Raw genomic sequence first — 19,681 nt, 5'->3', positions numbered from 1 at the left:
GTCTCCAATCTGATAGGTTTTCACAAAGATGTTAAAAAAAAAAATAAGCGAACCAATCTCTCTTTCCAGGAAGAAGGGAGTACCCCCAAATGCCAACAACAATTAACCATAAAAAGCAGCTCAAATTTTAGCATATTCCAGAATGCCAAAAAATTCTACTATCAAGTCATCCCAGCGTGGGGATTTCCATTTGCCCATATTATGTAGTGTATGATGTAGTTCTTCCATGGTGAATTCAACCTCCAAATCAGATGCTTGTTGTTGGGACATAATTCTATTTACATTGTGAAGTAGGTGCCATGCATCAATAATTTGCTAAGTACGTTTATTGGGGGCTACAAAAAGCTAATGAAGTAGCCATAAACTTCCCTTGCATTGTTGCCTATTATCAATCTAACAACCATCTTGATTCTTAATTGTATGAATACATTGTAAAGTCCTCGAAGCATGCAAACCCTTGAAAAATCCTTTAGACGAGCAACCTGTGTCTTTTAGATGTTTTTGTCTTGACAAGATCTACCACTTTTGCAGTTTTCTTTCATCGTTTCTCTTAAGACAAATTCTTGCTTGCATCAATGCCTCTTGCTCTTAATCATCAAGACTTCTTTGATGACTACATTCAGTGAGTTGTTGAGCGATGAATTTTTCATCCTTCACTCTACCTATTTCTTCTCCAAAGAACAATTTACCATAATAAAAAATAATAGCTTGCATGCGAGTGGCGAATCTACGCCAAGACATGTCAATGTCGACAAACATATGCATCTTCGAGGGTTGCATTGCATGAGCCACCAAATCAACAAAAACTTGATGTTTTAGAGAGCTATTGTTGATCTGAGCAGTAACCTCTTTTGTGGAAGTGGAACATCAATTATTGATATGCCAAGATGCAACATCATCCATAATGGGTAATGATCTAAAAAAAGACATGTTGAGTAGTCTATTGACATTTTGCATGTGAAAGTATCATATTGATTTGGATTCACATGCAAAATGTTGATAAGTATGATACTTTCCATCACAATGCTATTATTAACTATTGGGCTCGTCTAGACATTGATTTGCATTCACATGCATTCATAAGTATTATATTGACTAGACGACCCCAATAATTAGTAATAGCATTGTGATGGAAAGTATACCCTTGCATGGTAGGCATCAAGTGTTTCCAGAATCAAATGCTCCCATATATTGAAGTGTACCATGCCACTGTGACAAACACGCATATGCGATTTGTGGTTACTATTATCATCGTATTCAGGAGAGTTGTTGAAGTCTCCTCACACAAAAATGCATTTGAAAGCCAAGGATAAGCTCTCAATTTCTCCTTACACACACATACACATATATGTATATATATAACATACACATATATGTATATATATAACATACATACATATATACATAGACATATATATACAGACATTATATATATATATATATATATATATGTATATGTGTATATATACACATATACATACATACATATATATACATATATGTATGTATATATATGTATACATACATACATATGTATGTATATATATACATATGTATGTATATATATACATACATACATATGTATGTATATATATACATATATATATATACATACATATGTATGTATGTATATATATACATACATATATACATACATATATGTATATATATGTATATATACGTATGTATACATATATGTATATATACGTATGTATACATACGTATATATACATATATATACATATATGTATGTATATATGTATGTATATATATACATACATGTATGTATATATATACATATATACATATATGTATATACATATATATATGTATATACATATATGTATATATGTATATATATACATACATGTATGTATATATATACATACATATATACATACATATATGTATATATATGTATGTATTTATATGTGTATATATACATATATATATATATATATATATATATATATATATATATATATATATATATATATGTATATATATACACACACACACACACACATGTACATATACATATGTATATGTATGTATGTGTGTGTGTGTCCATACATATATATATATGTATATATAATCTCATGTTCAAATAAAAATGCTTGGTCATGAAAGTCTCTTCTATATTTTGACGGATGTGTAGTCCCAGCATAATGCTATTGTTTAGTATGACCATGGGCCATTGGGGGCAGCCCACTTTTCTTTCAAACAATAAAAGTGTAATTAATAATAATATTTTAGCAGTCTTATAATGGGCTTTAAAGTTTGATTGATTAATAGTATTTTGGAGGGCCTAATGGGCTTTTTCAACCAATTAGAATATGATTGATTTGGAGGTCTGAGTGAGCGATGTCGAGAGAATGGAACTTTAATTCATGCTTACTCGTCCCAAAACCTTATTCTTCCACAGACTATCAGGTGGCAGGCTAGTTTGTAATAAAAAAATTGCCTGGTGTGCAGCTCAAGGTAAGCATTCTTGTCTTCACATGCCATCACTTTCCACTATGTGAGTAGGAGGCAAGGGTACTAGAATAACATGCCATTAGATTCGAACCCTGTACCTCTGTTACCTCTGGATAAACCCCAGCATGCTGCTCCCCTTTCTTTCTGGTGTTCTTGAAAAATAAGTTGCATGGGATGGACGGGGGAGACACTCCATCCATAAGCCATGGGCAGGGGATATCTCACTTTTTTCAGGATGTCCTAACAAAAACTCTTGAGAAGAAGTGCACCATCATTGACTAATTAGTAGGATCTCTACCTGAACCCTGAATGACCCTTCTACAAAAGGGGTTATATTTATAATAAACATATGGCAGCCATTTTTTCCCACATCACACTCCTCCCTACTGCCATCTAGTGATGATGTACATTGCCTTTAGCCCACAAAGTATGGGACCAGAGAAATCTTGCAGAGTATATCAGTCACACCATAGGGGGTTTTTTAAAATGCGAGGACATTCTCGTCCAAGCTAACTCTCCTACTTTCAAATATGTGTCCTCATATGAACCAGACCAAAAGTTCCTCCTATCATATCTATTCAACTTGGGAATGTCAGCCTCAACCTAATCTTGGACTACAAAGGCTAAAGTCTATACCTTGGGTCATGAGGCTAAAGTCTATACCTTGGGTCATTTGGTGAGTGAATGCGGTGCTCCAGGCAAAGGACCCTCTATTGTTCAACCATCCAAAGGGAATGGCCTTGCTCATTGCCACCCAACCTACACTTGCTACCTCTTCAAATAGCTAGGATCAAGGAAAGAGTATTGTGAGCATCAGCCACTTGCACACCCTTTAGATCTTCCACAAATGAGAGTACCTTCGAGGAATGTGGTGCAAGATAATGGATGATGGATTCTAATAAGAGGATGAAGCCAACTGAGCACCACTAAGGTCAAATAGCCAAGTCTATCTTGAAATGAACGATCTGAATGAGGAGCCCCTTCCTTCCATCACTTCCCCACCATTGCAAGCTAGAACACATGATCCAGGCATTGGTTTTAAACTCTTTATATGGGCATCCTAACTATTCACAAAAGTAGGGTCCTGGAAAGGAGGGAGGTGGGTGTGCAGAAAAGAAGGGAGCGAGTTTGTGTTGGGGTACAGAGTAAATTGTGTTTTCATTTGGAAAACTTAATTGGAAACCAAAGTAATAAGTTTAAAAGAGCCAACAAATAGATATTAGGTGGTAGTTTCCTTGATTTTCAAGGTAAGATAGATGAACAATTTTCCTATAAAACTTTATCCAGCAATTTAGAACTGGTTTGTGATGGCGTAAGCTCACTACTGCATGAAGGTACTAAGCCCTAATCTTATGCATCAGTACCATACTTTATTCTGTCATTTCAGCTCTGTAAATATGACGCAGTAGTCAATACTCACCATGGTATAATGGTAGCTCCTGGCCATCCAATCCAAAGGGTGCTTATCCAGAATCTATGCATCAATACTGGATAGAAAGCTTCAACCAAAGGATTGGATACATAGGCACAAGATAACATGCTGTGTTCTCTTGTAGTCGGTTAGCTTTATCTATTTGTATAAGCTGTGACCGCTTGATTTCAAAGTGGAAAGTCACCTGTCTTCTTGATGTGGTCTAGTGTGCGTCTCAAACCATATTGCACCATAGCAGCATGGCCCGCTCGGAAGCCTCCACCATATATAGGTGAGGAGTCCATGGCAATTTGATGGAGGAAAAATTCTCCAAGTTTTTTGTCAATGGCAGTCTTGGGAGCTTTGGACTTTTTGGATGATGAGGAGCTGCTTGAACCTGCCATGACTTCGGATTCAAGCCACATATGTGCAACCACCTGGCAAATTCCCTCCTCGACATCGGGGCGAAGGTTTCGGAATTCTGCAACAACATAACCCCACACCTATGATGTATGAGCATTCAGCCTTTTTTTTGAGAGAGATTAATTAGATGTAGGTGCCAGGGTTAAAACTTGGACAGTATGTCAGCAGGCCAAAGCATTGCGATTCATGATAAAGCCCACTGCCAACATCTTCTTAACCACTCAAGTACATATATACTAATTGTAAAAACTACAAATCATATGAAATGGGTACCGTTGAGGCGAAGCCATGCATGCATCAGCTCATGTGCCAATATTGAGCCTGTAAGCAACCTGACCCAGCAGGATCCACATTATTATGCAAATAAACTCGAACAAAAATCTAATCATGTCAAAAACTTCAATGATTCACCACAACGTAACATAAATATGTAACTTATGATTATTTGGAATGTCAAGGCTTCACCTAGGCAGGCCATACAACACGAGTATGGCTGTTACTTCACATTGGCGGGTCAATTTCGTCGGCCCTGTTCTCATTTCTACAAATCGATTCCCAGCACCAATCCTTGGTCTTCTAAATATCTGCAAAGCGCAAAGCAGAAGAAGAATCAATCCATTTCTGGCATACATGCAACAAGGGGTTCTTGCAGCTAGCGCCTATGTAACATGTGCGTGCAGAATATGGTTTTTTTTTATAGCTTGGACAAACCATATATGAAAAATTTGGAGGAATATTTTTACATGTTAAAATCTGTGTTTATGTAGTATACACAGGTGTAAATTCAAGGGTTTCTGCATATAAAATGGTATATGAAGTCCACACTTGTTGCTATGAAGTTCACACTTGTTGCGTATACAGGGGTATTTCTCAAAGGTTCATGCATGTAGGTGGCGTTCCTTAAACCTCATCATGAGAATTAAAGGAGCAAATAACAAAGCAACCTAAGATAAAACTGTAATAATTAATGTAGAAAATGGTGTAAAACTTACCGTATTGACAGTTTGTTCTTCTGACAAGCACAAGCCTCGTGTCTCAGGCATGTGGTGTTGTCCCTAACAAGCCCAACATGCCAAAGTTGAGATTTTTTGACCATCTTAGAAGGCACATTTTAATTTGAAATGCTCTAACACAATTCAATTGTCGTGTTGAAGAGGCGCAAAACTTACATCCTTTTCTCCCTCTATGGCTTCATTTAAAGCCTGCCTCTCAACCAGTAGCATTGGGACTTGCTGCCCAATCTTCATGTTCATTCCTTCGTAAAAGTCACGGATCTCGTGATAGAGTGGTTGGCATTCGCCTGTGTCCATGATTGAAGTATGTAGGCATTCCAAGCACAACTTGCGCCCATCTCCCAGGGATATGTACTGGGCATCCTTAGACTGATGAATTCAATGAGCAAAGTGATAGTGTGAGAGCCATCTAGAAACAATCATGTAATGATCTTATGTGTAAATACAAGCTGCTAGAAAAATATAAAGGTTTCTTTGCTTGTGGGCTCTTGCTTACTTCGACACGTTCGCAGCTACAGCAGCGAGGCGTGCTGTCTATCTCATGTGTGGGACAGTATTTTTGTCCCCAAAAGGGATGGGCTCGGTACTCTATCAAGCCTGTACGGTTGGTTGGAATCTGATAAGGGGATCATATAGAAATGTTGAGAGCCCAAACAACTATGGTATTTACTGTTACTTCTACATTGAAATTTAAAGCATCGGCACATGACATCATACTTACAAAGTCTTTGCACACATCACACTTTGGATGGAACAGCTGTTTGTAGCAGCCCTTATGGTAGGGATGGTTCCCTGACATCGAGAACTGCACAATATTTCCAAAAGACATTCAGAGGAGTTGCTTGTATTTATCAAAAACACCACCATAAAATGCTCATGGCATTGTCATTACTATCTAGGATTTAGGCACATTTGAGTAGAAGGAAGTGATGATTACCTCATGCTCAGTGATGGGACTATCACACGCATGGCAACGGAAGCAGTAAGGATGCCAGATTGCACCCATGCAGCTCAAATATCGTCCAAAACCAATCTCTTTCTTGCAACCTTCACAAATCCTATAGTACAAAGATTTTGCTTCATAAACCCTTACTAAATCAAGCTATACCAATCTCTTTCTTGAAACCTTCACAAATCCTATAGTACAAAGATTTTGCTTCATAAACCCTTAATAAATCAAGCTATAGATCTATAGCTCCTAATTCAAACCAGCAAGGAAATGTAGGACTACGCATATAGTGGAGACCATCAAATAAAAATAAGCAGTATCCATTCATCATTATGCACTTTGTAGCCCGCCAGTTGAAGAAGGATTCCAATCACTACCTTTGCCTGGACGTGATGTGATGGACTGGTACAGAATTGTCTCGAGATGATGGCGCATGCAGATCCATACTTGCTTGCAAAGCTCTTGCCAGATCTTCATCTGTGTCATGGCCTGACATATAACAACATCATTATGTTAGCTCACCCTCCCATAGTTCATAAGGATTCCAAGCGTAACAATATCTACTACAGAGATTTTAATGCTACTAATGACACAATTTTGTTTGTTTGTTTGTTTGTTTGTTTGTTTTTTTTTTTGGGGGGGGGGGGGGGGGTGTGGAAGAACTGGGACATGTGCAAAGCCAGCCCACACACACACACACAAACACAAGGGAACAAAGAATCATTTAAAAGCTCTTGCCCTTAGCCAGCAGGCTCTAGCCCTCCTGCTGACGATCAGGCACTGAGATCGATCCTTGGTACTTATCTAATCTAATTATTCCCAAAAACAAAACAATTCCCTTGCCTTTTGCTTTTCTTTGATCGTCTTCTGTAAGAGAGAGAGCAATCGCATGGTCGAGCTCCTCGTCTTCTGGTTGTTCTTGCGGTTTGTGGTCCTGCACAATGTTTGTAAAGCATCTGGACACATGAGAAAGCGAACAGGGTGTGTGCACCGACGTCTGATGATTTATATTCAAGCCCATAATCCATCATTTTCATGCTCAAATTGCAAGGTTTACAGCCATGTTTAGACTCAATTTGCATGACTTGGCCATGTTAGTACTCGGATCACAGGTTGAACTTTGCTCAAGAGAAAGCACTGAACGTCGAGATCAACACTTAAAGTTGAAGCACATTCAACGACAAAAGGAAAAGCAATGAACATTAACGACAAAAGAAGAGCAATTAAGAGAGGTAAGCTTGAAGATGCAGGCGCGCGCGCGCGCGCGCACACACACACAGAGAGGAGAATTATAGGCTGACAGAAACTCACTCGAGTGCGGCCTGTGTTATCATCGTATCTGGTATCGTGCTCTCCCATTCTGACGGGAGAAGGGCCCTTGAAAATCCTCTCCAGCCACTTCATTAGTGCGAGAAGCGTTTTGGGAAAACTGGGTAGAAACACAAAAAGCTGAAATCGAAACACAAGAGATGAATCAAATTATAAAGAGCATCCATCTTTTTTTAAAAACTCTCTTGAATTAAAAAGAATTTTGAGAGAAACAAAAAGGATGTACTGAAGAAAAGATGGCCCAATACATGAGAATTATTATTATTATAGTATATAGATATATGAAAAAAAAGGAAAAACTAAATTAAAAATATGGCAATTCTAACAGAAAGTCCCATGTCACTCGAAAAATGCAGACTCGTTTGCTGATGTGGCTTCCAGGAAAAACAAGATTTCCAGCATGGAAAATGGAGGGGCGTGGCAGTAGACCCACCTGTGGTTTTAAGCCGGCTAAGCTCCCCCAGATGTGGAGGCGCCTCTATATATGGCTATCGGAGTAGCTGCGCTGCTAATTCGGCGGCCGTTTTGGGGGCAGATTTGGCTTCTTCAGAATTCTAGAGGTGCTCGACGCGCCCAAATGTAGTGTGAAACGAATATCGAACGTAAGCAGCCAAATGTAGGGGCTCCACTAATTTGGCAGCTGGATAGCACTCTCGATGGTGATTGATGGACACGCCCCTATTAAAAAAAATTTAAAAGACGCGCACAAAACAGCACACAATTGGCTGCCCCTTCTTTTATACCCACCCCTATAGCCTTCGCCCTCAAGTAATGCCACGTGTAAAGCTCGATTCCACTCTCTTTTGCCTTTTTGGAAACTTCATTTTCTTTTGTACATGATGGATCTCTCTCTAGGTACCCCCACTACTCATGCTAATTCTCCTTTCCACGTCTCCTCCTCTCTTTTTTTAATTTCCACACACACCACGCGAATCCTTCTTTACCTTTTCTCTAATTCAAAGTCAAAGTGGGTATTAAAATTAGATGCCATCTAAGGTGATTCACACCCAGTACCTCCTCCTCGGATCTTGATATCCCTAAATTTAGATGGCTTCTTAAGGATTCTTACTAGGTCCTTTACACATGTGGTGCAACCTGGTTTCTTGGAATGGAATCAATAAAATCGGGGAGATCTCCCCTACCCATTCTCACGGACAAGGAGTCTCCCACGTCCATCTTTCTTCCCACCCTATTTTTACGGAAGAGTTTGGGGATTCACGACATAAGTGTGTAAATCCCCTGAGTAACTACCAAGTTTTAGTTGATCTTCACACAATATACACCCCCACGTCACCTTTATTCCATACCCCCAGATTCCTCCTCCTCCCCTCTATGTTTCCTTCCCCTTGAGATGCATTTCAAAGATTCATGTTTTGTCTAACTTCAAAGTTATAGAAAGTATCTCATTGAGGTATATTCATAGAATAAGGCCCCTTTTAGAAGATATGCATTGCAATTCTCTTTCACCCAAAAAAAGGGCCTTCCGTGCTTGTGAGCTACACTAGGACATAACTCACAATCATCCCTAACGATGTATCCTAATAGAAATTCTTTATGCTTTTATTTATCTTTAATGAAATAAGTTATGGCATGAGATTTGCAAAGTTTACATCCATGTTAGTTATAGGGTTAATGCTTGCCATGATTACATCTCTTACTCGAGGAATGAGATTTGTTTCTTTACACTTACTATAAAGATAATAATAATTTTGAAATGTTACTATACACACGTGTACACACTCTCTTGCAAAATGTATATGGATATGTATGTACGTACATAAGTACATACGTATGTGCATACACACACTCTTGTATGTGTATGTATGAATGCATGCACATACACATATATCCATGTACATTTTGAAAGAGTATGCATACTCTTTCAAAATGCACATGGATACGTAAGTACACACATAAGTATATACACAGTCTTTCAAAATGCACATGGATACGTAAGTACACACATAAGTATATACACACTCTTTCAAAATGTACATGGGTACGTAAGTACACACACAAGTACATATTGATACATACACACAAGATGTACATGCATGCATTCATACATACACACCCTCTTTCAAAATGTATATGGATACGTAAGTACGCACATAACCACATATGAACGTGCATACATTCACACATGGATACGTAAGTACACACATAAGCACATATGTACGTGCATGCATTCACACATGGATACGTAAGTACACACATAAGCACATATGTACGTGCATGCATTCATACATACATTCACACATACATACATGTATGTATATATGTTTGGCATACACACATACAGACAAGATGTACATACATTCACACATGCATACATGTATGTATATGTGTTTAGCATACACACATACACACAAGATGTACATACATTCACACATGCATACATGTATGTATGTATATATGTTTGATGTACGTATGCACATAAGAACGTGTGTGCTCGTATATGTTTTTGACATGCATATGCACATAAGTACATATGTACTTGCATACATACATGCACACACCTATGTATTTACACATAAGTACATATGTACTTGCATACATACATGCACACACCTATGTATTTACACATGTAAGTATGTGTGTGCATGTATGCATATAAATATGTTAGTATGTATGCATGTATGCATATAAATATGTTAGTATGTATGCATGCATGCATGCATCTATCATTTAAATTTGTGCATGTGCACTAATATAATATTGAAATGCTAATCAAGCCATTTGGCCAACTTATTTATCAACACTAGAGAACTTGTGAGTATTTTTATCTTTAAAAAATGACACTCATATTAACATGGAATCACATTCACAAATGCCTATAAACCTATCACCTTGAAATTTGATGATACTTCTCTAAATAACAACAAAAGTTTGACTTGTGAACATATAATTGGTTTGTAGACACATTATGAGAAACATTTATTCCCTTAGACACTAGCCATTCTCACAAACCTTGAGATTCTCGTGCTAATCCATGTAAAGTCACTTCTAATTGGATTTGAAATGGTGTGACAAGATCAGCAAATGAATCGGGTCTTACATACACATCATGATGGTAGACATGGTGCCTTCTCATTAAGCTACACATGAAAAACACATAAGTGTAACTTTGGTGTTATGTGGCATTAAGTCACATGCATACATTCCCCCCCCAATACACAAACACAATATATGTATATGTGCCACTTTCTATGATGTTGTATTGTTGTATTGACACTCAAGATTTCTTGAATAGTTTATATGTGTATTTGATTGCCACATTCTGTGATACACATTTCTCTAGGAACTTCTGGACCTTGATATGAGAGGAGACTAGTAGAAATGGCTCCTTTTTTGGAGTGGACAAGATTTTGGGCTCTGTTGGAATTAGGGTTGCAGGAAAGCACACAAAGCTTGGAGAAGAAGAAGCAAGAATGCACACAACACACAGTATTAGATTGCGTCAATGTACAAAGATAAGTTAGCCCTAGAATAATGGGCGTATATACAAGCCGGGGGAAAAAATCTCCTAAAGAGGAAAAAAGTGCCCCGACGATCCTAAGTGTGTTCACACACATCACTCCCTATATATATGGCAACAAATCCCCCCTGGGAGTGATGGTGTGAAAACGAGAGCTGGCACTCATGTATAGGGAAGTGCCATGCCTAAAGTAGATCAGTCCACAAAGGGGAGCAAGCCCAAAGCTTTGCGGAAAGCTTCAAACTTCTCACGAGGAAGCGCCTTTGTGAAAAGATCGGCGAGGTTGTCCTGTGTTGGCACATATGCCAAGCTGATCTCTCCTGCTGAGAGTCTCTCCCTGACATAGTGATAATACACCTCAATGTGCTTTGTGCGAGCATGAAAAACTGGGTTTCTCGCAAACTGCCAATGCGCTCTGACTGTCAGTGTAGATAGAGGTGGCACACTCCTGTCCAACACCCAAGTCAACCACCATAAGCCGTCTGAGCCACACACACTCAACCGTAGCTGTGAAAGCTGCCTTGTACTCAGCTTCACAACTAGAAGTGGCCACAGTAGGTTGCTTCTTGCTCAACCAAGATATGCATGAGCTACCGAGCGCATGAAACAAAAACCACTTGTGGACACTCTTGTGTCATAGCAACTAGCCTAATCTGAGTCCGAAAAAGCATGTAAATCTAGCGGCAATGATCCCCCCTTGGGATAAAACAGCCCAAGATGTATGGTGCCACTCAAGTAGCGAAAGATGCGTTTAATTGCCTTCCAATGCTGAGACCCTGGGCTATGCATAAACCTGCTCACCTCTGAGACTGCAAACTGAATGTCCGGCCTCGTAATGCATACATAAATGAGGCAACCAACAGCTGTCTGATAGAGTGTGACATCAAAGTGATCTCCAGCATCATGAAGACAACTTCAAACCTGTCTCCATTGGAGTAGCAATAGGCTTGCAGTCTTCAAGGCCAAATCTCCGTAACAATGTCTCAATATACTTTGTCTGACACAAAGCAATACCTCCATCACACTGCTTAAATTGTATCCCCAAATAATGATGCAAATGCCCCAAATCTAACATCTCAAAAGAGGCATTCAAGTCAGCCTTAAAATCAGCAATATGACTCTCATTTGGTCCTGTGAGCAGCATGTCATCGACATAGAGAGCAATGATTAGATGTAGATCATCCACATGTTTAATATACAAAGTGCTTTCTGTTGGACTATTCTGAAAACCATGTGCAGTCAAATATGCATGTATCTTTTCATACCAAGCTCGTGGAGCTTGCTTTAAACCATACAAAGCCTTTTTCAACTTGCACCCTTTGTTTTCCTGCCCTCTTTGAACAAAACCATGAGGCTGCGATACATACACCTCCTCATGTAAATCTCCATTCAAGAACGCAATCTTCAGTCAAATATGCATGTATCTTTTCATACCAAGCTCGTGGAGCTTGCTTTAAACCATACAAAGCCTTTTTCAACCTGCACCCTTTGTTTTCTTGCCCTCTTTGAACAAAACCATGAGGCTGCGATACATACACCTCCTCATGTAAATCTCCATTCAAGAACGCAATCTTTATGTCCAACTGATGTACATTCCAACCATTATGAGCTGCCAATGCACAAATGCTACGAATGGTAGTCATACGACAAGTGGGAGCAAAGGTCTCATCAAAATCAATGCTCTTTTCTTGAGCATAACCCTTTGCAACAAGTCTAGCCTTATAGCGATCAACACTGCCATCTGGCTTTCGTTTCAACTTAAAAACCCACTTACATCCAATGACCTTTTTACCAATAGGCAAATCACACAAAGACCATGTACCATTCTTCATTATAGCATCATATTCACTTTGCAATGCAGCCAACCAATTGCATCACTTTGCATTGCAACCATGTATCATTCTTCATTATAGCATCACTTTGCATTGCAGCCAACCAATTTTCTGATTTTTGTGCCTCATTAAATGAAAGAGGTTCTTCCTCTTCACACATACTAGACACAGCCAAAGCATAACAATCTGATGCATAAGAGGCATGCTGAAAACCTGAACGAGTACGACTAGACATAGGTGCATCAATTTTACTATCACGCAAGGTTTGCACCGGCCATTTAGGCATACCTCTAGCCTGCTCATTTTTAGCCCTATCCTCATAAATTACATCCTGTAAATCTGCATCAGAAATAGGCTGATCTATGATGTCATCTGCATAGGCTGAATATTTGCCTCATTAGGACTTACATTTGAATTAATGTATCAAATACATCCCGTGAGCTCACACCTGTCTCTTTGGTACATCTCTTTGGTACATGATAACAAAGGCTGCGCAGCATCTTCCACAAAAACAACATCTCGACTAATCAAGATACTCTTTCACTGTGGATGATACAATCTGTAACCCTTGCTCTCAGCATTGTAACCAACAAAAATACATTTGACAGCCTTATCATCCAATTTTCTACGTTGTTGCACAGGCACTAAAGCATAGGCCAAGCAACCAAAGATACGCAAGTGACCAATAGAAGGCTTCCTGCCATGCCAAGCTTCGTATGGAGTAATAGACTGCAAGGGACACCTGTTAAGTACATATACAGCACACATGACCGCCTCAAGCCAAAACACATGTGGCAAAGCTTGGCTCTTGACCATACATCGTGCCATCTCCATAAGTGACATGTTTTTCCTCTCAGCAACACCATTTTGCTGAGGGCTATACAGCACTGTACATTGGTGTTTTATCCCACGACTAGCCAGAAATGCATCAAACTCTTTAGACATGTACTCCCCCCCTCGATCACAATGGAGGGTGCCCACAGTACAATTGGATACATTTTCAACCATAAGCAAAAACTGTTTGAAGCACAAAAACACTTCGGACTTTGCCTTCAGTGGATATACCCATGCATGCCTTGAGTAATCATCAATGAAAGTCACGAAGTACAAGTGTTTACCAAATGACGGAGTTTGCATAGGCCCACATACATCACTATGTACAAGTTGCAATTTGTGAGTGGCCCGCACAGAACCATCCTTTGGAAACGCAGAACGCTGCATTTTTGCCCAAAATACAGCCTTCACAAACATGTTTTAATGGTGCCTCAAGAGGGGGCAATGAAGCGACCATATCAAATTTCTGCAAACGCAGCAAACTAGCAAAGTTCAGATGACCAAAACGAGCATGCCATAGTTTTGCATCTGAAAGTGCCTTTTCATCAGAAACTGCATTTGCTGAATCTTCCACACACTTGTCATAAGAATTGAGCCTATACAGCCCACGAAACAAGGTACCAGATGCAATAATCGTATCACCAGAAGTCAAATCATGAATAGTACATCTGTCATCCACAAATTTGACTACTACAAGTCCAAGTCTAGCAAGTGTGCAGAGACAGACAATAGATTCTTCTTTATCCCTGGCACATACAAAGCATCTGAAAGTTTGAAAGCGCTTCCATTTGCAGCAGTAAGCATAATTTTACCAATGCTCTTCACTGGGTAAGAAGCATTATTGGCACATGTGACAGTATTCCCATTAGAGACAGCCTCAAGACAAGTGAACATATCATCACGATGCGAGGTAATGTGCTTTGTAGCACCACTGTCAAAATACCATACATCAGAGTCAACAAAAACTGCCAAACATGCATCATGTACAGATGGGTCATACTAGCAATACACGCTAAACGCCCATTCTGTATCCTGTACAACATTTGCAGAATCTGCATTTGTAGAAGCATCCACTATTGTGGCTGCATTTTACTCTTTCTTCTTTGCCTCTTTAGCCTTTAGCTTAGGGCAATTCTTAATGACATGATCAGTTGCCTTACAATAGTTGCACCTGATCTTTTTCTTGCCTTTATCAAGAGCCTTCTCAGACCTATTGTTGTTACGTGTGGAAGGAGAAGAAGTTGCAAACCTACTAATAGGAGAAGAAACAGTGGAAGGGGTTGCCTTACCACTTCTTCTCTGCTGGGCAGCAATAAATGCCTGATCAACTGCACGCTGCCTAGCCCTGTTTTGCTTGGACTGCGCTTCTTGCAAGAGCTTGTTGACTAAAGTATCATACTTGACAACATCAGGTCTGTCCTCAGTAACAAGTCTCCACGTGGAAGCAAAAGTCTGATATGACTCAAGTAAAGCATCAAGAACAGTCGGCACAAGAGAATAATCAGGAATAATCTCACTTGTAGAAATCAATTGTTCCTTGAGATCTTTAATCTCAGCAAGAAAAACATTCATGTCATCATCTTCCTGCATAATCTTCGATTCTAGCTCTTTACGCAGGTAAGAGATTTTTGCCTCGTTACGACCTGCATACAAACCAGCTAGAATATCCCAAGCCTGTTTTGCTGTTTTAGCTGAACGAATATGTGGAGTGATGTTACGTTTGACAGAAAGTGCAATCAAGGCATGAGCCTGCGCATCTTTACCATCCCAATGAGCTTGTTCAGCAGTGGGTAAAACAGCAGAGCAACAGTAGAGCTGCTAGAACCTGCAACATCCTCAACAGATCCTACATCCACAGAACCTGGACGTACATCCATACCCTGCACAATGTTCCACACTCCTTTTGTAACCAAAACATGCTGCATCATGTATGCCCAAAGTGGGTAGTTGTTGTCTCCATCCAGTTTGTCATCAGCAAAAATAGACAACATGCGAAATACATCATTGCTGTTATCAGCCATGGCCACTAACTGAAACTGATGCAAAAGCTACCTGTAATGAAGCAAAGACTGAACAAAAAACAACTCGTGCTATGTAGCACGGTCCACAATAGAATACGTATGCTTGTTTTGCAGAAAACTGCACTGTCAAATTTCTGCACAAAATGACGAAAACACCTGTACAGAACTCGTAATGCAAAAACAGAGCCCAAAACGACCTCAGATGCAATTTCTGAGAATGCCAAGCCCTATGGGCGTATTTACAGAGTATAGGGACCTACAAGCGCTCATGAAAGCTCACCTCAATCGGAGAACGTGAGTCAGAGGGTGCTAGCGGTGTAGCCCTGGGAGCCGATGCCTGCTCTGATACCAATTGTTGGAATTAGGGTTGCAGGAAAGCACATAAAACTTGGAGAAGAAGAAGAAGCAAGAATGCACACAACACACAGTATTAGATTATGTCAATGTACAAAGATAAGTTAGCCCTAGAATAATGGGCGTATATACAAGCCGGGGGAAAAAACCTCCCAAAGAGGGAAAAAGTGCCCCGGCGGTCCTAAGTGTGTTCACACACATCACTGCCTATATATCTGGCAACAGGCTCTCTAGTCACTTTGGATTGCATGCAAAATCGGCTAACTTTCTAGTCACCCTTGACTTTCGTCAATCATGTGCAAATCCTTATATGACAGTTTCCATTAGCTTTAACAGCTAGATCAAATACATCTAGATTTGTTTTTCAGCTGTTTTTAGTTTTGCGAATTGATGAGAAATACATTTTGTGTGTGTGTCTCTCTCTCTCTCTCTCTCTCACACACACACACACACACACACACACACACCTTGACTGACTTATTTATTCATATGCACTACCTTGACTTACCTATTTATCGACACCACATAACTTGTGAGTATTTTTAGTAAAAATGACATTGATTACTAACATGGAATCACAATCTTAGATATTTACAAACTATCACCTCCAAACATGATTATAATTGTCTAAATAGCAACAACTAGAGTTTGTGATTGATTGATACATAGTTATAATTATTTGTAGACAGATCATGAGAAAATTTATCTCCTTACTAGATATTCTCATAAAATTGAGATTCTCATGTCACTTCACATAAAATCACTTTTAATATGGATTAAAAATAGTGTGATAAGTATAGTAAATTAATAGCATGTCACAAGCATAGAAAGATAATAGGCTGTCACCCTAAAAAAAACTAATCTAGTATTTCAAGTAGTTAAGCTTATAGGTATCATGGCATTTTCTCATACATAATTAACTCTTTGATATATGCCTAGAAAAACTACCCTTTTTGTATCACTAGATTAGAATCTTTATTTACAAATAATTTAAACGACCTAGTCAAATATCAAATAAATCAAATAACCTTGTTTTTGAGAAGAGACATTTGAAAAATTATATTACTAGTTAATGAAAAAAAGTTCACACCAATGGTTTATATATATATATATATATATATATATACATAGAAGATTTTGTAATGTATTTGTAGCATGCTAAAAAAATTATGTAATGATTTTGTTTTTTGTAAAAAGTGACTATATGGTACATTTAGTACATTTTAAAGAATTTTATAGTAATTATAGTATTTGGACTATGCACCTCATGCTTAACGATAAATAAAAATTGAAGGTACAAAAATGGCTCTTTTTTTCAAAGTAAAAAGATTGGTATTAAATGTTTTTAAAATGATGCAAGTTTTCAAATTTGGAAGTCATAATGAAAATAAATAAGAAAGTGAGGTGATATGTGCATACATGTTTAATCTTTAAACTTCCATGTTTTTTTGTAGGACACCATTATTTTATATGAGGTACACAATATAAGTACGAGAGAGACATAGAGAATGAAACTTATTTTAGGAGTTAAAAGTTTAAGGTTTTGTTGCATGTGTTGTATATAGTTACATAACGATGAAGATGTACTTCAAGAAAGTTAGGAGATATACGGAGATAATGAATAAGCAAGACAAGTGATGCATGTAGGTCCATAGCCAATCTCCAAACCAAGCTATTAGGATTTTAAGTTTTTGTAGGAAAGCCTTGTTTAGAACTAAATGTGTGGTGCAAAACATAAGACTATTTTTGTTTTCTTATAGGGTGCATTATTTTATATGAAATGTATATGGAGAGCACAATCTAAAAAAGTGGAGAAAAACATAAAAAATAATCACTTATCAAGGTAAATTGGCTTCTAGTATGTACTTAGTGAATTATTGTGACATGGCAAAATGGTCATGAATCTTATCACCATCATAAAAGGAAAAATGCCTTCTAGTGTGCACTTTGTGAATCATAGTGACATGGTTGAATGATCATGAATCTTACGTTAATAAAAACTTCCAATTTGTGAAAGAAAAAGTTGACTATACTATCAGTTTTCCCTTAAAGTGGTTCTATCAGCATCAATTTTTTTAAATTCTCTTGTCTATATTTTAGCTCTACAAATTCCTTTTGAAAAGAAAAAAAAATCATAAACTCAAATTTGTTGTATAAATTCAAAGGAAATTGGTTGGGATTAGATAAATATGAAGGTAAGAAACTTATCCTTTTTCAAAGTGATGCATTAAAAACATGCATATAATTATATCTACAAGTGGATATGATGCAAGGTCTATCAAGACAACACACTCAAAAGAAGTAGGTTCTTTCACATTAAAAAAACTAAAGTAAAATTTCACAGTAATGGAGATGCAAAATGATATTATATTATTGATAAGATACAATAGACAAGCTCCACATTTGTGTGCTTTATTGAAAGGAACTTTGATGGTAGATGTGGAACAATCGAGACAAGAGCTTGTATGCTAATAGAATCTAGGGTGCAAAAGACAATAAGGTAGATAACTATTGTGTAGATGGGTTGGAGTGTGACCCCCCAACAAAAAGACTTTTAGGCCACATTTGCATTACGGGGCCTTCCTTGGTCATGTGGCAGGTGCCACTTGGGTCAATATAGCCATTTTGCTTCCATTAGCCAATAATTGAAGCCACAAATGACATTGGGTCTTGCCATAGCTTTTGAGCCCATTATAACTGAACTTTGCATGCATATTGAGACCCAAAACACTAAGGTATAGTTATCATAGAGTTAATTCCACTAACCACATGTATGGACTATTATGGTGATAATTAGTCCACACAAGCATGCAACCTATTTGGCATTGTCATATCCTTCTTGTATTATCTAGCCTCCTAGGTTATATCATCCCATGTGTGCAAAAGGATGCGAAGCATTTGGGTTGCTTAAACATGGTTACTCCTTGTAATGGGGGCATATACATGAAGTAAATGGTGCTTGATCATTACAATATGAGAGAAGAGAATTGATATCTAGTATTACCAAATGCCTATTGGAATATGATGGATCTATGGAGGTGGTTTAAAGTTAACACAACTAATGTTGTAATGATCTAATTAATAACCTAAAATTAAGAAGAAAATTAAGCAATTAATTAATCACACAATGGAAGGATGAGATGGATGTAAGAAGCACACACTTTGCATTAGCCTTGAGGCTCTTAAATAGCCAAGAGTGGGTACATCATATGAGGCTAGGTTAATCCCTCAATTATCTCCATGATTCTCTCAATCACTTTTCCTAGATTCACTTAATTAGCCGATGTGGCTCTTTATGATTACAACATATTTGGAATCTACCCTTAGACTTTGGTATTTACTCCTTAGACTTTATGATTACAACATATTTGGAATCTACCCTTAGACTTTGGTATTTACATGTTTACTCCTCATCTTACATTTACACTTATAATAACCTTTGATCAATTGAACCTTTAATATGCACACTATTATTTTGCTCTGCCTTGATGCAGATGTCACTTAGATGTTCCAACAATATCAAACATGTCTCTCCTAATGTAAAGGCATTTGACTAGAC

General features: G+C 38.1%; 1 protein-coding gene across 1 annotated transcript; it reads right to left on the bottom strand.

The window, feature by feature from the left end:
• Positions 1-3,669: 3,669 nt before the first annotated feature.
• Positions 3,670-8,316, bottom strand: LOC147616587 (LIM domain-containing protein HDR3-like). Its single transcript, XM_086777658.1, has 12 exons — positions 8,037-8,316; positions 7,586-7,723; positions 7,118-7,208; positions 6,652-6,763; positions 6,263-6,383; positions 6,047-6,130; positions 5,822-5,941; positions 5,482-5,694; positions 5,305-5,367; positions 4,778-4,896; positions 4,586-4,644; positions 3,670-4,370 (listed from the first exon to the last, which is right to left on the bottom strand). Exons 2-12 carry the CDS (start codon positions 7,676-7,678, stop codon positions 4,078-4,080), a joined length of 1,368 nt encoding a protein of 455 aa, XP_086633784.1. The 5' UTR covers positions 7,679-7,723; positions 8,037-8,316; the 3' UTR covers positions 3,670-4,077.
• Between the last annotated feature and the right edge of the window lie 11,365 nt (positions 8,317-19,681).

Source organism: Cibotium barometz, chromosome 38 (assembly GCF_041138505.1).
Source record: "Cibotium barometz isolate CiBa-2024 chromosome 38, ASM4113850v1, whole genome shotgun sequence".
NCBI lineage: Eukaryota > Viridiplantae > Streptophyta > Polypodiopsida > Cyatheales > Cibotiaceae > Cibotium > Cibotium barometz.
The sequence above is the reverse complement of the archived record's forward strand: the minus strand, read 5'-3'. Positions and strand labels throughout refer to the sequence as shown.